Raw genomic sequence first — 16,456 nt, forward strand, 5'->3', positions numbered from 1 at the left:
TCCGTAATACTTTTCTGTTTCGTAAGTTTTCATTCTACGTCTTATCATTTGACTGATTCCTCTTTATTCTTGATGTCCTTCAGAAATTTATCAATGATCCGATAATTTTAAGTACCTAGGATCGGTATTACAGAGTAATGGAGAAATAGATGGAGATGCATGCAGTAGAATTAGGGCTAGGTGGATGAAGTGGAAGGAAGCGAGTGGTGTGCTGTGTGACAGGAAAATTCCAATGAAGTTGCAGGGAAAATTTATTTTCTTATATTCTGTAATATTTATCGATTTATTTTTGTTACAGGAAGGTAAAAATGAAGGCGACATCTTATCCATCGAAAAAGAATTAGCTCTGCTATCCCGAACGACATATCCTTTAACGGAGCTTCTTCAGAGGCCTTTACCCGAAGGGGTCGATCCCACCAATATCGAAAAATACTTATCCGCCGAAGATTTCCAAGAATTACTCGCCATGACCAAAGAGGAATTCGAAAAGCTTCCGTCTTGGAAGAAGACCGCTCTGAAGAAAGAAAAAGGACTTTTTTGACCGTTGTTTACTTTTTTTGTCGAATGTCTTATGAGTGGATGCTTTGATTATTCAAAGCCCAATGATTTTATTTAATGTTGTGATTTTGTTCTGTTATATTATGTACTACAAGAAGCGTTGGAAAGCCAAAGTGTGACGTGTGAAGTGTATAATTTGAAATGTGAATGCGGTAATATCACTAGTATTGTAGGTAACACTGATTTATAGCGTCCTGCACCTTCCGGTTCCTATTTTTCAGCCTCGTCGATCTTTCAAGTCTCCTACTCGTAAATCTTTCTCAGACATTGCTTTTTTGGATTCCACTTATACCAGTGGCGGCTCGTATCACTTTAAGTAGGTAGTGCCAGAATTCGGGCAGCTGCGTAAATTTTTAGTGACGGGTTCACGATATTGTCAAAAAAGATATAATTATAAAATTGTTGAATGGGTTGCATGTGAGAGTTCATTTTAAATGAAGTAAAAGACAGACGTACTCTCAATCATTTATTGTAACTTCCGACGACCGGTTTCGCTCTCTAAACTATGCAGAGCATCTTCAGGTCAACGGTTACAAGTCACTAAATGATTCGGATATAAGGAGCTACTACCTCAGTATTCATTAACATGATGTTATTGCTTAAGTTATGCTAATGGGATATGGTGGAATAGACGGAGAATGTTACAAAGGTAAACAAGTTTATGGGATTTGGGAATTCTTGAGGGTGAAGAGATAGTTGTTCACACAACTGCTCACAAACACAATAACAGGCACAGATTTGTTGGTTGTCTCTCAACAACTATCTCTTCACCCTCAAGAATTCCCAAATCCCATAAACTTGTTTACCTTTGTAACATTCTCCGTCTATTCCACCATATCCCATTAGCATAACTTAAGCAATAACATCATGTTAATGAATACTGAGGTAGTAGCTCCTTGTATCCGAATCATTTAGTGACTTGTAACCGTTGACCTGAAGATGCTCTGCATAGTTTAGAGAGCGAAACCGGTCGTCGGAAGTTACAATAAATGATAAATGAGAGTACGTCTGTCTTTTAGTTCACTTCATATAATTATAAATTAAAGGTATATATTAAAGGTATATTATTATATTTTACCATTTCTGGGGTGTCAAGAAATTTAAACATTTAAAATGCATTCAGTGATTGATTTGACATCATGTCCGTCCAGCAAGTAAAATCTCCAACATCTCTCAACTTGTCGCCCTTTACACAAATATCGGAAAAATATAGCTAACTGAAATTCACCAGCGACGTGACGTCTGTCGTTCCATCGGCAATCACTGCAACACAAAGATAATTTTCAATTTCTTTACTTATTTCCTCGTGATAAACATCTAACATGCACTGAAGGAGTTCATTTTGTGTTGTTTTGAGCTACATACTTTTAATAGATTTGGAACTTTGAATATTAACCTAGTCTTTGTCTAATTCGGCTAACATTGAACAGTTCCATAAAGATGCCTCGTATTTTCTTAATTTTCCTTTTGTCGTGATTTCTCAAAACTAACTCGAAAGCTCCACAAAACCATATAGATAAAATTTTTAATTTGATTCAAAACATATCGATTCTTATCCACTTCTTGTTCATTGCGTTTAATTAGACTATATCGATAAGCTGAATTTAACTGGGGGTTTATTAAAAATTAAATTTTTTAAAATTATTTAAAAATATAATAATTTATAATAAAAAGTTTAATAATTAAAAATGTAATAATTATAAATACAAAAACGAACGAGCGAGCGTGTAAAGAAACTCGAAAATATAATGTACTACTCTGTACCAGAATCTTTTTGCATCTACGATCCACTATTCACTATGATCAAAGTAAAAAATAGATCTTCCTTGTCGAGCCAGGCACGAATAGTCTCATGTAAACGTGTATTAAAAGTGCAATATAGCTCTATCTCTGTCACTTACATATAATGCCCGTAAAATCTTTCTCTTTTCAGGCAAGCCATCTAAGATTTCGGCACGATCATCCCGGCCGCTGTGAGTGGCGACGGTTGTATTACACTACACAGTTGCCAGATTTTATATAATTTATAAAGAGAAAAGAAATACGCACAAACAAATGAACGGGCATTAAGACGGTTTAATGATAAAAAAATATGTTTCTGCATAAAAATAAGATAGTGCCATGACTCCATGGCACTACCTCACCGGCCGCCACTGACTTATACAGGTAGTCTTCGGTCTGCTTTTCTTTTTTTCCGGGGGTTGCCATTCCACTCTCGGCTTTGGGAGTCGATGTTTCTCCATTCTTTTTACATTGCCACTCCAACAAAGTTGTTTTTCCTGGATTTCTTCTATTATGTTTGTTTTCCTATTCATTGTATATCGTACTCGTTCATTCGTTATGTGTGAGACTCTAGAGATGCAGGCCGATCTTCGCCAGAAGTCCATTTCCAGTGCGAGCAACTTATGTTCCGTTCCCTTATTCAGCTGCCAGGTTTTATATTCCACACTTTTTAAGATGCTATTATATAGCTGTGTTTTCTTTTCTTCTGATATGGTTTTTGACCAAAGTAGTGAGTTCAAAGCTCCTATTATTCTTCCCTTTCATAATTCTTTCCTCTATTTCGAATTCTGCCCTTCCAATTTGTTGAATTCTCTTTCCAACATATACATAATCAGAGCTTTGTTCGATAACCATATCATCCTCTAGTTGTGACTCATTTTTCTCTCCTCCTATACTCATATATTTGCTTTAGGCCCCATTTTTTGTATTCTCGTAACAGCCGGTTTGTCATACATATTAGATCATCTTTATCCTGGGCAATCACCACCTGATCTTCAGCAAAATGTAATGTGTATACTGTTGAGTCGTCGTTTAGCTGTATCCCTATGCCAGAAGATGATTTCCGCCATTTTTTCAAGACCTCATTTATATGGCTTTAAACAGTGTTGGCGATAAGCTCCATCCATGTCGTAGTCCTATTCCGTTGGTGGATGTGTTGACGGAAACAATTATATAAATAATATTAATTAAAACGCAAACAATTGTCAATAATATACTTATTTATTTTTGGGTAAACAAACGTGCTTCGTTTATTATCTCGTAAGGGTTTTGTTGTTGTTTTAGCGAGGGTGTGTCTGAACCGCGCGCCTGCTGTGTCGATACTGAATACTGCGAGACCACCACACTCGATTATGTCACCACGCTTGCGGTTTTACAATATGGCTAGAAAGGCAATAAATTACTACATCTGCGTTTTAAAAAGATGAGAACCTTTCTGTATTTTAAAAAGTTGACATGAGCGTGGCAATCTGGCGTCGAAATCTATTAGTGTTTCCTTGAAAAAAAAAAAACATTAATTTTATACAATCTGCTTAGGGATACATTTCGTTTCTTAAACTTAACGGCCCTTGTTAGCATATGGTTTGTATATTAAATGTGAATTTAAAATCACTAATGTTATTTCGTTTTGAGAAAGGTTAGTAAAAATTTAGCAAAAATAGTAATTAAAGCGTATCGCTATAGTCCCTTATTCACCATGAAGCTGTCGGATAATCTGTTATTGATTTTTATGTTTGATTGGGTGTTATAGAATTTCTGCACTGCTTTTATTAAAGTTATATTAATAGGGAATTTTTCCATGACTTGCTATAATTTACACAGTGACACTGTATCATATATCTTAAAAGATCGACGAGAGATCGACGGTGTATTTCTGTCTCTGGCTACTTTTTTTTCATGGAGTTGGTTTTGCGTGAACATGTGGTCGATGCAGGATCTTCCTGCTCGGAATCCTCTTTGTTGATCGATCTCTAAAGGACAGCATTAGAGTTTTGAAAGTTTTTCCATATAATCTCCTAATACAACAATTTTTCGTAATATACAACTAGTATTATCGCATTCACATTTCAAATAAAGCACCAAACCTTTTAAAATATATACTCGGGTGACTCAGTTGTTTACAGTTTGTTTTTTCTAAATTTCTTGTAGTTACTGTAGTGGTGATATATATTTTGTCTTTTTTATTTTTAAAACATATCAAATTTTAGTGGCTTCAAAAACTCTTAACCAAATTGCAAAGTGTCTGCCATATTTTTGTAAAACTTAATATTCTAAATTTGATATAATCACGTCATCATATTGATATAAATGGTGTTAAAAAAAGTTATAGCGACATAGATAGTTATAGCAATATAGAAACGTTTATTAAAACGTTCCTATGTTGCTATAATTTTATGACTGGTTTGTCAAAGACTTGTTATTTCCACATTTATCTAATAAAGCGACAACTTTTACAACTTTAAAGTTTAACACGTTAATTATCCTTACTGTTTGTGTCTAGTTTCATCCATTTTTTAGAAATATATCTGCCCCTTTTTTTCACTGTTCTCTTCCAAATGTGGTTTTCGTTAATCTGATGCCATATTACTCCTTGATATGATCGTTCCCCATTCTCTTTTTTATTTCAAAAGTTTTACTACTTATGGATCATTTGACATTGTTGACTTTCCCACGCTACGCACTGAAATATTGTGTCTTCCAGAGTCTTTAGCTACCAGGGGCTCTTTGGGAGTTGAGGCTTGCTGTAGCGGTTACGCTGCTAATTAAATAAATTCAATTAAAATTCCATTCAAATACCCCTCAAGAAATTCCGTGTGAGACGCTCGCGACCGATCCTACAACGACCTATCGCTGCACAGGCGCGCCAAGTGGAACAAAATCGATTTAATATCGATATCTCGATTCCTGATATCGAGTTTGACCAACCGCTGGTTCAGATCGACAAAGTCGATTTTGTTCCACTTGCCGCGCCTGTGCAGCGAAAGGTCGTTGTAAGATCGGTCGCGAGCGTCTCACACGGGGTTTCTTGAGGGGTATTTGAATGGAATTTTAATTGAATTTATTTAATTAGTAGCGTAACCGCTACATTGGCTTCAAGATGTACTTAAACTTTTCCTACTACCATACTGCATAGGTGCTGCTTAGGCTGTTGAGATTGATCTTTGTTTTGATCGCTGTTATGACTAATTTTCAATTAGTTCCTCTTCTTCGTCAGTCACCGGATGGCAAAGGCTTTGTTTGCTTCTGCTTTATTCTTGTGCCACGAGATAAGTATGGCCGCTCCAGGCAGAGCCTCATGACGAAAGAAGATTATGCCCTGAGACCAAGAGTTAAGGCGACCTTCTTGAGTTCCACAGTTGAGTATACAGTTCTTCCCCACAACGGTCAAGAATAAAGTGCTACGGCTCTCAGAGGAAACTTTACATAGTAGCAAGGCATTTTCTCAACTCAGGCTACAAAAAAAAAACAGAAATTCGACTTTTGAAAAGAAACAAGGGATTAAAAAAGTTATATTTTGTCTGAATGTGATTGAGGCGTTAACATTTGCGTTTATTATTGTCGTAGATGTTACTAAAGGACATTTAAATCAATATAAGAAAAAATTGAAGTAATAGTCAAAGTTAGAGATGTATTAATAAACTGTTGATTTAACATAGCTTTCAGAAACCGGTTATTAGTGTGTTATGAAAGGGCAATTTTGTAAAATATGGATATCATTGTTGTATCAATGCCTCTTAGAGAGTCTTAATTAATCAACACAAAGTTTAAAGATATTTTACAAAATATCCTCACATTTTTTTACTAATTAGATAATTAGGTGTGGACGTATAAACAATTTTGAAGCATTTTTGAGCTTAATAAGGACGTTTTATAGTTTTTTACTGTTTTTTGAAACTGCCATTTAAGAAATTAGCTTTTGTATTTACATCAAGTGAGTACTTAATTCGTTTGTTTGAAAATCAAATAAAAGATCAAAATTTCTTCAGTTGTGGTATAATTTTTGTTGTTATAGGTAATTATTTTCTTTATCAATTTTGTTTGAAAGAACATACGAAACTGAATCTTACAAATAACTTCGCTAAAACAACTATGCTATAAAAATAGGTTATTTTGAGGTAATTTTTACAGTTTCTTTTATTTACTTAATATAATTCCTATCCTTTGCCAAGGCCTTAATTTTCTAACACCTCTGACATTCCCTTATGGCTTTGTTATACTTCTTATGTAGGGTTTTTCTTCCTTGTCGATAAAGTGCACTTTCTTTACTTGAGAGTTCCAGCCTAAAACTGGTCTAGGATCCTTTTAGCTGTCGATTGCTATCAGCCCATTTATCCCCAGTTCGTGATCAATACTTGCTTATTTGCGGAAGCCTGCTCTGTGCTATGTCATTCATTTATTCATTCATTAAGCATTACACTCCCTAGGGATTGTAGTTATTGTCCTTTTCATGAGCATTTTTCAGTGCGTAACTAATGATAGGAAAAAGGGTAAGTCCGTGATAATACACATTTATGACATTTATTCTAACATGACATTTTAGTTAAATCTGACAGTTGTCACATTTTATTTTCAATTTGGAATAAAAACAAATCAAATGTGTTTCTTGCATTTATAAAATGGTATTTTCTTTGATTTGTATAGTCTTATAAATTATACAGATTATATTTGTAATATTATTATCTAATTAAAAAAAATATTTTTTTTATTATGGCGCCATCTATCGACAACTAGAATAACTAGAATAAATGTTTTAAATGCCTGTAATCACGGACGTGCTTTTTTTCTGTCACATACAATTTAATGCGTTAGAAAGAAATCGAAAAACTGTGACGCACTGAAAGATGATCATGAGAAAAAGAATAACGTCATGGCGTTCAAAATCCTATTCCTGGTTGCGGTGGATTACTCATCTATGTCATTTATAGCTTGCTGTGTCTTTTCTGCTGTCGTGACCCTTTTCCATTTTTTCCTGTCCTTGCACTAAACTTTCTAGTCTTTAATATTCATTGTTCTTAAACCTTCTAAATCATCCATCCATCTTCTTCTATTCCTTCCTCTACACCTGTGCGATAGTGGTGGTTGTTTTCATTCTTATTTCTCCCTCTTTTGTTACATTGTGGTCCAGTATCGTTCTCATTATTTTTCTTTCAACTTTCAGAAGGCTATCTTCCTCTTTCTGGTTAATAGTCATTGTTTCCATCCCATATGTAACAACAGGTCTTATTGTTCATCTTAGAATCTTGCTTATCAGCAGATGTCCAATAATATAGCTCTGCGATATTCACCTTGTTAGGCCACCAAATTATAATGATATTATGAAGGCACCTACATATATGCAACAGAAACTTGAATCTTCAAGCTTGTTTCCATATCTTACAGTTATTCAGGAGAACCCACTTCATGCGGAAGTTGTGCAGAGCATCCTTAATTCTTTGTAATCCTGCTCTGTACTTTTTAATCAACCCTTCTATTTTCTTTCAGCGTAAAGCTAAACTAAGAAAACTAAGAAAAAGTGAATGTGTCCCAGATGCCAAGACTTTCGATCATTCGTCATACCTGGACAACCAATTGCGTTAAAGGAAAGAGGTCACATGTTCCGTGGGTGGTGTGTTGACGGAAACAATTAAATGAAATTACAATAAGTGTAAGACAACGAACAATATATTTATTTATTTTTGGGTAAAAAGTCGTGCTTATATCTCGTAAGAGGGTTTGTTATTTTTTGCGGGACGACGGTTTGTGTCAGACTGCCTGTGGATGAACTAAAAACATTAGTTTTACATTTCTGTGGTTTTTAAAGAAGTTGAAGACTGATTTATTGACATAAGGAGGCTGGCCCTTTATCGTCCCGTAATCTATTATGGAATTTGCGTTTCCCATACATAAACTGAACAGGCCATCAACATCTTGTGTTTTAAAAGCTGAGAAGGCATTTTTTCTGAATACTGATTTATTTCGTTTCTTAAAATTTAAGAGGCCCTTTATGCATATGGTTTGTGAATTTTAAAATGGGACGTATTATTTAATTTTGAAAAAGTTATTAAAAATTAAAATTAGCAAAATAGTAATTGAAGCGTGTCGCCACAGTTGCTACATTGATAAATTATCTGTGCACACCTGTGCACCACTTATTTATCTCAAATGAAGAAAATAGATACATAAAACGGCATCAAACACATATCATCATAAGCCTCTTCCTCGTGTCTCCATCCCCGTCTATTCTGCTCCGCTCTCATCCAGCTTTTTATCTAGATTTTTCCAATAACCCCTTTATCCATCGCCCTCTATCATTCTAGCTATGTGTCCTGCCCATCTCCATTTTACTCTGGCTATGCCAGTCACCTTGGTTCTTCTTCTGATGTTTTTTTATTTTATCTCGCAGAGGTATTCGTAACATGGATCGCTCCATTCATTTCTGCGCGACTCTCAGTTTCGTAACCAAGGCTTACCTTAAGGTAAGTGTTTCTGCCCCGTATATCAGTACTGGGAGGACGCAGTGATTAAATACTTTACTAGAGGCATGTAGGCTGCTCATTTTTAGAAGTTTTTTTCAGTTTATACAGGGTGAGTGGGGAGGAACGCGCCAAACGTTAAGACTGTATAATATACGTAAAAATAATCAAAAATAACTCATATTCGATTTTCATTTGTTTCTGAGATACGGGGAGTTAAAATTTTTATTACAAACTGACGATTTATTTATTGCTCTAAAACCGGTTGAGGTGTGCAAATGAAATTTGGTGGGTTTTAAGACATAGCTATTGCGCATGTTTTGACACACAATTAAGAATTTTATATTCACCATTGGCGCGCGTACGGGTAATAGTCTGAAATTTTTTAAAGATAAAAATGGTACGGCACTGAAATATTTCAAATTAAAAAGCTTTCTTCAATTCCTCGTTCAATTTGTGACAAAAAAATCTATCTTCCCTTTTTTTCATGCGACGCTTAGTTTTCATGCAAAAAATAAAACATCTTAACGCTTACAAAGTTTTCGACGAAGTTTCTATATGAATGTGTAGAAACTTATTTCGAATACTTTGTAAGCGTTAAGATATTTTATTTTTTGCATGAAAACGAAGCGTCGTATGAACAAACATGAAGATAGATGGTTTGTCAGAAATTGAACAGGGAATTGAAAAATAATGTTTAATTTGAAATATATCAGTGGCGTACTATCGGTACGCGCGCCAATGGTGAATATAAAATTCTTAATTATTGTGTGTCAAAATATGTGCAATAACTATGTCTTAAAACCCACCACATTTCATTTGCACACCTCAACCGGTTTTAGAGCATAGATAAATCGTCAGTTTCTAAGAAAAATTTTAACACCCCATATCTCGGAAACAAGTGAAAATCGATTAACAACGTATGAGTTATTTTTGATTATTTTTACGTATATTATACAGCCTTAAAGTTTGGCGCGTTTCTTCCAACTCACCCTGTATATGCTACCCACCAAGACCGAACAGACACATAAATTCATGAAATTCTCTCAGTTTTTCATATGCTGTCCACCCAAGGCTGATCAAACACATATAAATTCAGAAAATTATGCAAAATCGTACACGTTTTTTTATATACGGGTTGATCGATCTTATATAAGATAAGGTTCTTCTTTTTAATTCTATTTTAAATTCTTCTGGCCGAGCGTCTTCTTCTTAGGTTGATATTATTGTTGCTCATCTGTTTTAAACTTTGTAACTGTGTTTAGTAGCAAGTTTTCTATGCTCTACATGTTACAGTTGAAACTTTTTGTTAAATTGACTTTGAAAATATATTACTTTATTCACTGGTTATCAATTATCTTGTAACGCTAATATCTACGAACATAAACTTACGTGCATAGAAATCGGCCCACTTAAATATTTGGTCATTTTTGATGTCTAATATTTCCTAAACCTGTCGGTCGATTTATGTGATTTTTTGAACATGTTATAGCCTGATTCCTTAACAATACCACTGTAATAATATTGTTGCCAAAGAGGTAAATTTTCATTGTATACCGGGTGTACCAATCAAACTGTGTTTTTTTCTCAAAGTTCTCATCGCCCTGTGGAATATTCTAGCATTTATAAAATACTGAAATTAAAACCCAACTATAGCCTCAGGTTCTTTTAACATTCCGTTTTTTGATTCATTCGTTTATGTTGGATAATAAAAAAGGTAGGTACTTTAACAACTAGACATGTTCTTTATCAATACACGTGTTTCTAAATAAGTGCGACAAACTTTAAGGGGCAATTCTGCATGAAAAAATAATGACCGTTTGCATCATAAACGTATGTCCGCAAATGTTTCGTTTACGAGATACGGGATGTTGAATTTTTTCTTACAAACTGACGATTTATTTATTGCTTTAAAACCAGTTGAGATATGCAAATGAAATTTGGTGGGTTTTAAAACGTAGTTATTGGACATTTTTTGACATACAATTAAGAATTTAATTTTCACCATTAGCGCGCATACGTGTAATATGACCGATCATATTACCCGTATGCACGCTAATGGTGAATATATAATTCTTAATTTTATGTCAATAAATCCGCAATAACTATCTCTTAAAACTCACCAAATTTCATTTGCATATTTCAACTGGTTTTAAAGTGATAAATAAATCGTCAGTTTATAAGAACAATTTCAACATCCCGTATCTCGGAATCGAAACATTTGCGGACATACGTTTATAAAGCCAACTATCATTATTTTTTAATTCAGAATTACCCCTTAAAGTTGGCGTTACTTATTTAGAAACACCGTGTATTGATGAAGAACATGTCTAGTTGTTAAAGTACCTAACTTTTTTATTGTCCAACATAAACGAATAAATCGAAAAACAAAATGTTAAGAAAATCTGAGGCTATAGTTGAGTTTTAATTTCAGTATTTTATAAATGCTAGAATATTGCACAGGGCGATGCGAACTTTGAGAAAAAAATCAAAGTTTGGTTGGTACACCCGGTATATAATGAAAATTTACCTGTTTAACAACAATATTATTACAGTGGTATTGTTAAAGGATCAGGCTATAACATATTCAAAAAATCACTTAAATCGGCCAACAGGTTTAGGAAATATTAGACATCAAAAATGACCAAATATTTAAGTGGGCCGATTTCTATGCACGTAAGTTTATTTTAGTACACTTATATTCGTGGTATGTGGTTTGGAAGATTCAGTTTTGTAAATTTTTTTGTAAACATTTTCCTTGAAGTGTAACCAAAATTTTCCAAGCTTACCAGATGACCTAAATGTTCATAACTGGATTTTTATTACATTGACATTGCAAATATTTTCAGGTCATTGTTTGGAAAATATGCATAAATAGTTTTTTATTCTGGTCTTCTGGATAAAACATTTACCATCGTCGTATATCATTTCGGTTTATCGTAAATGGTGTTGTTATGATGAACAAGTGTAAAAAAGTATAAACTGGAGGTGTAGTAGGTAATATTGGATAATTTGTTGACAATTTGGTAATCTATATGTGGAAATTACAAGAAAGTGCTTTGGTCCCTTCTAGTCTGCCCAAAACATAGACCGTAACATTTTCACTTCATCTACTTCTATCTTATTTTCCTGAACGCTCTTTGCATTTCACACTTCACCGCCGTAACCCAATGCTGGTCTCACGTCTCTTGTATATCTTTTCTCTCAGCCCTCTCCCGATTTTTTGATCACAGAGTACACCACTCATTAGCTTCCAGATAAATCAACTAACCTTTATCCTGTGGGCTATGTTTCGGTCTAGTGTCTCATTTTCCGTTATGTAGGAGCCATTGTATTTAAATTCTCCTATTCGTTCTAGTTTTCCCAAGCAATTCGTTGTTCCCCACAATTCCTGTACGTCCAGATCACATATACTTTGTTTTCGACCTGCTAATCTTATATGTCTTCCCTTTCAATAGCCGTTCTCCAACTCTCGAACAGTTTTTTTCTCCTCCGCTAATATAGGACAATATTCCAGCTGTGTCCCGGAAAATAGTGCGTTCCTTTAAGGTATGGATAGAATACACAATTAGAACAAAAAAGTTCAGTAACATTTTTTTCTAAAGTTAACTGTTTCCAAAAAAATATTACATTGTTTTACGTATTTTAATGTTTAGAAATTTAAATAGCCTGGTAATATCATACGCACTACGGAATAATAACAGATAATAAGAACTGGCTTGTGATTTTTTACAGTACATATTTAAAATAATCCAACCTAACAGTACTTGTGCATTTACTATTATTTGTTTTTTTTTGTTATTTGTTTACTATAATTATTTAGATACACATACACATACATAATTTTAAACGAATTATACATCTTTTCACATAAAAACACATCTTTTAACTGAACTAGTATTATGTATTTAGTAAGTTTTAAATGTGTTGAATGCTGAGGGCTTTAACATGAAAATTAAATACACCAGATTAAGTTGTACTTACTTGAATATAATTATTATAACCAATAAATGTTCATGTTCAAAGTAACTCACTTTCACGAACACATACATTCATACGACGAGAAATACCGGAAAAACACTTTGAAAGAAATTATAGTATGTATCTAGTGATCTGCCATAAATAATCAAAATAATAACATAATAGGTAATGAAGTCACGATTCGAAAACATTTTAGGCATTGACACTAAACACGATTCTTTCAAACTATCCATGTATTTACTAAACATAGGACTGTCTACGTTTAAATTTTCATACCTCACAGTGTTGCCAGATTTTAATTTGCATACCAAAATGTATTTTAATTTTTTGGTCAAACGGTACCATTTAGAAAAAAATGTTAAAAGAGTTTTTTGTTTTACATGGTGCTCTCTACCTACACCTTTAAGGAACGCACTATTTTCCGGGACACCCTGTATAAACATGTCTGTAATTTCACCTTATTTCATAATTTATATTGTAAATATCTGATCTAAAGACTTCCCTTAGTTTTCTGTAAGCTGCCCATTGCCCATGTTAGTCCTATTCTCCTGTTTAACTCTGTTGTCTGATTGTCTCTTCACAATTTAATCTCGCGGTCCAGATATTTGTTAAATTAGTTGAGATGTTTTTGGCCAGTACAAGGTTGGTCATGTCAGATTGTGTTTTAGAAACGTCAATTTTAAGGCCAACTCGTGTACAAGAGCCATGAAGTTGGCAGGCATGATACCCCCTGTCTGCAATAAGTACTATGTCGTCTGCAAACGTCAAGTTGTTTAGATACTCCCCATGTATGTTGACTCCAATATTTTACCAATTACTGTTCCTCATAACACTTTGTAACAAAGCGATGAACAATTGAAGAGAGATGGTGTCCCTTGCCTAATACCCCTCTTCAAGTGAAATGTGTTTGTGTCCCCTCAGTAGATTCTCACGGCAGCTGTTAATCTGTTAATATATGTTACGAAGAAGAGCTCTTTAACTACGATCAATGCTGCATTCTGTAAGTGCTTTTAACAATGCTGGACTGAATCAAACGCTTTCTCAAAGTCTTTATGCTCATACAGGTAAATAATATATGATTTTTACATTTACCATAGACAGAAAAATTGTAATAATATTGTAAACTATAATAAAAAGTTCTAAAAACAAACAATTACAAAATTAATAATAGCTGTAGTCTATATTCTTTATTAATTACTATTTCTACAAGTTTTTTCAAAGGTCTAGAGTGGTAAATGTTAAACAAAGAATTCTATTTGATGAAAATCTTCATAATGAACTAAATGAACGCATTCTTGAGACTGGAGAACAAAAAGATGAGTTTGTTCATCATATTGCACCGTTATAATGAACCGATTTGATATAAAATTTCTAAAAACTATAAAAATATTTTAACTTTATTTTATCTTCTAATATTATCTGTGATTAGGCTATGTATTTATGTTGTAACTTGTATATATTATACCCAAAGTGTATATAAAAGAGGTGCCTTGTAATTTTTCGGAATTGAGAGCACTCAATAGATTTTTGAGTCGCTGAACATTTCTAGTCTTTGTGATCCTCACGGCACTGACATTATTAAGTTATTATTTCTGAGATTTTTCACACTTTCAAATTTTAATTTATTTGTATGATATCGACATGTTTAAAATAGTTTTTAGAGTTATCTTTGAAGGTTATCGAAATTTTTAGTTTTAACAAATTGGCGTCAAAGTGACAATTTTTTGGCAGAGTGTTCCAATGAATGAGCGAAAATCACTTGACTGGGTCCTATTTTACTCAAGTTTTATTGAGTTTGCATCAACTTCTGAACAAAGACCTCCCTGTTTTGTGCTATTTGGTCGCATTTTTTTCTCCTCACACCTGTCTAAAAATTTATTAATAAATAAATAGTCAGTGGGGAATATTTAATCTTTTTCCTATGCCCCGGGTTGGGCGCCTACGTAAAAACACACATTTTTTTTCAAATTTATTAGTAAAGAGAATCTTTTTCTGCCCACTTCCAGAATATTTATCATGTTTGTTCTATCCTGCCAAAAATTATTATCAGTATGAATACTACACCGCTTTTTTCCACTTTTTGGAATTGTTATTCTCAATTAGTGTATTGTTTTAATTCATAAGTGTTAAATGTCTTAAATTTATAATCTCATATTATGTATTCTCATGTTGACATTCTTACCGTCTGGAGATAATTTGAAACTTCTTCTGATCCTTTTTTAAGACTTAATAAGATGAAATATTGAACGGATGTAGACTTGCACACTGTTCTCAATAGTGTATCCTTCCTTCTGTGTCTACCGCCTCTGTTTAAGTATCTGCAATTTAAATATTATAATTACACATACATATAATTTCAGCTTATGTAATTTCATATTTGTGTGTAAATTATTTTGCCAAATAGCCCGGTCAATGAGCACAAAAGTTTGCCAAAAAAATAAATCAAGAATGAAAGTTTATTATACATTTCTAAAAGAATATATAAGTTGAAAATGTTTTATCGAAAAAAAGAACAATACCAAAGGACCTCCATTTTACAAAAATGTTGCGAAAAGAGTTGACTTATGTATTTCTTGTATTTCGTAAAATAATTAAAAACACAATTTTTTTGACAATTATATTGGCACTTTGCTTTAAAAATTGGTCTTCTTATTTATTTTTCATTATTTTACAAAATACAGCCCAATATATGAAAACTCAACCTTTCTTGAAAAATGTTTGCAAAACAGAGGTACCTTAGGAATGTACACTTTTTTTATTTAATAATAGACACTTTCATCTACCTATTCTCAAATTCTCTTCCTTAATTTATTTTATTTGGATCATAGAGTTCTTTGATCGGGCGAAAATGCCATTTTGGAAATTTTATGCACTCTTCTCGTATATTTTATTCCAATGATTTTTTCGCTTTCAAATAAAGTCGGATTTTCAGTTATTTTTGCACCTTGTATTTAGATTCTTTTAAGAGTTTCCAGTTTCCGAAATGTTTATTTGTAGAAGATATCAACATTCTTTCTCAGTTTTTACAGCCAAATTGTCAAAATTATTAATTTCGAAAAACTTATCCCAAAAAAGTTTTCATAAATATATAGAATAATAAATAGAACATTATTTGTAAATAACGCACATCTTTATGTAAAATTTGACGCTATTAAATAATAAAATAATCCAAATTTAACGTAATATTTCCAATAGGGCCAATCCTATTATTTTACATATGATCAGTTTTTTTATTATTCTGTATATTTTGACAATATTGTAATCGAAGTCTGTAAAATTCGTATTGTATTTAAGTCTTTTCTATACTAAAATAAGATCATACATTTGTAATTATATTGTTGTGTACTCTCATAACCTTTTTGATTAATAAATATTTTCACAGAAATCAGACCATGTGTTCAACTTTTCACATGCGGAAAACAATATTAAATTTTTCGCTGTTTCATTCCTATAATTCCCAACCTCAATTTAGCCAACCCTTAGTAATAATTCCTACTACAAACTTTATCCCTCATCCTCTAGAAATACAGACATTTTTGGAATGTGCAAAACAAAAATCGCTCTGGAGTATTCGTCTCAGAGAACAGATGCTTTTTGAAGTTATACTTCTTTAGGCACGAGGGTGAATTTTTACATTCCCTGGCGCATGCGCACACCGACAGTATGGTATTAGTCGCTACATC

At 33.2% G+C, this 16,456-nt stretch overlaps 1 protein-coding gene across 7 annotated transcripts in view; it reads left to right on the forward strand.

Annotated features, from left to right (window-relative positions):
* The window catches only part of LOC126880622 (supervillin-like), a 668,543-nt gene extending 652,380 nt beyond the window's left edge, over window positions 1-16,163 (forward strand). For 6 of the 7 annotated variants that reach the window (XM_050644630.1, XM_050644629.1, XM_050644633.1 and 3 more), the window contains one exon: window positions 299-16,163. In XM_050644630.1, coding sequence (XP_050500587.1) covers window positions 299-541 — 243 coding nt within the window. In that variant the 3' untranslated portion in view covers window positions 542-16,163. The remainder of the gene's footprint in view (window positions 1-298) is intronic. The other variant, XR_007696656.1, reaches the window with a different exon arrangement.
* Window positions 16,164-16,456: the final 293 nt, after the last annotated feature.

Source organism: Diabrotica virgifera, chromosome 2, assembly GCF_917563875.1.
Source record: "Diabrotica virgifera virgifera chromosome 2, PGI_DIABVI_V3a".
Taxonomy (NCBI): Eukaryota; Metazoa; Arthropoda; class Insecta; order Coleoptera; family Chrysomelidae; genus Diabrotica; species Diabrotica virgifera.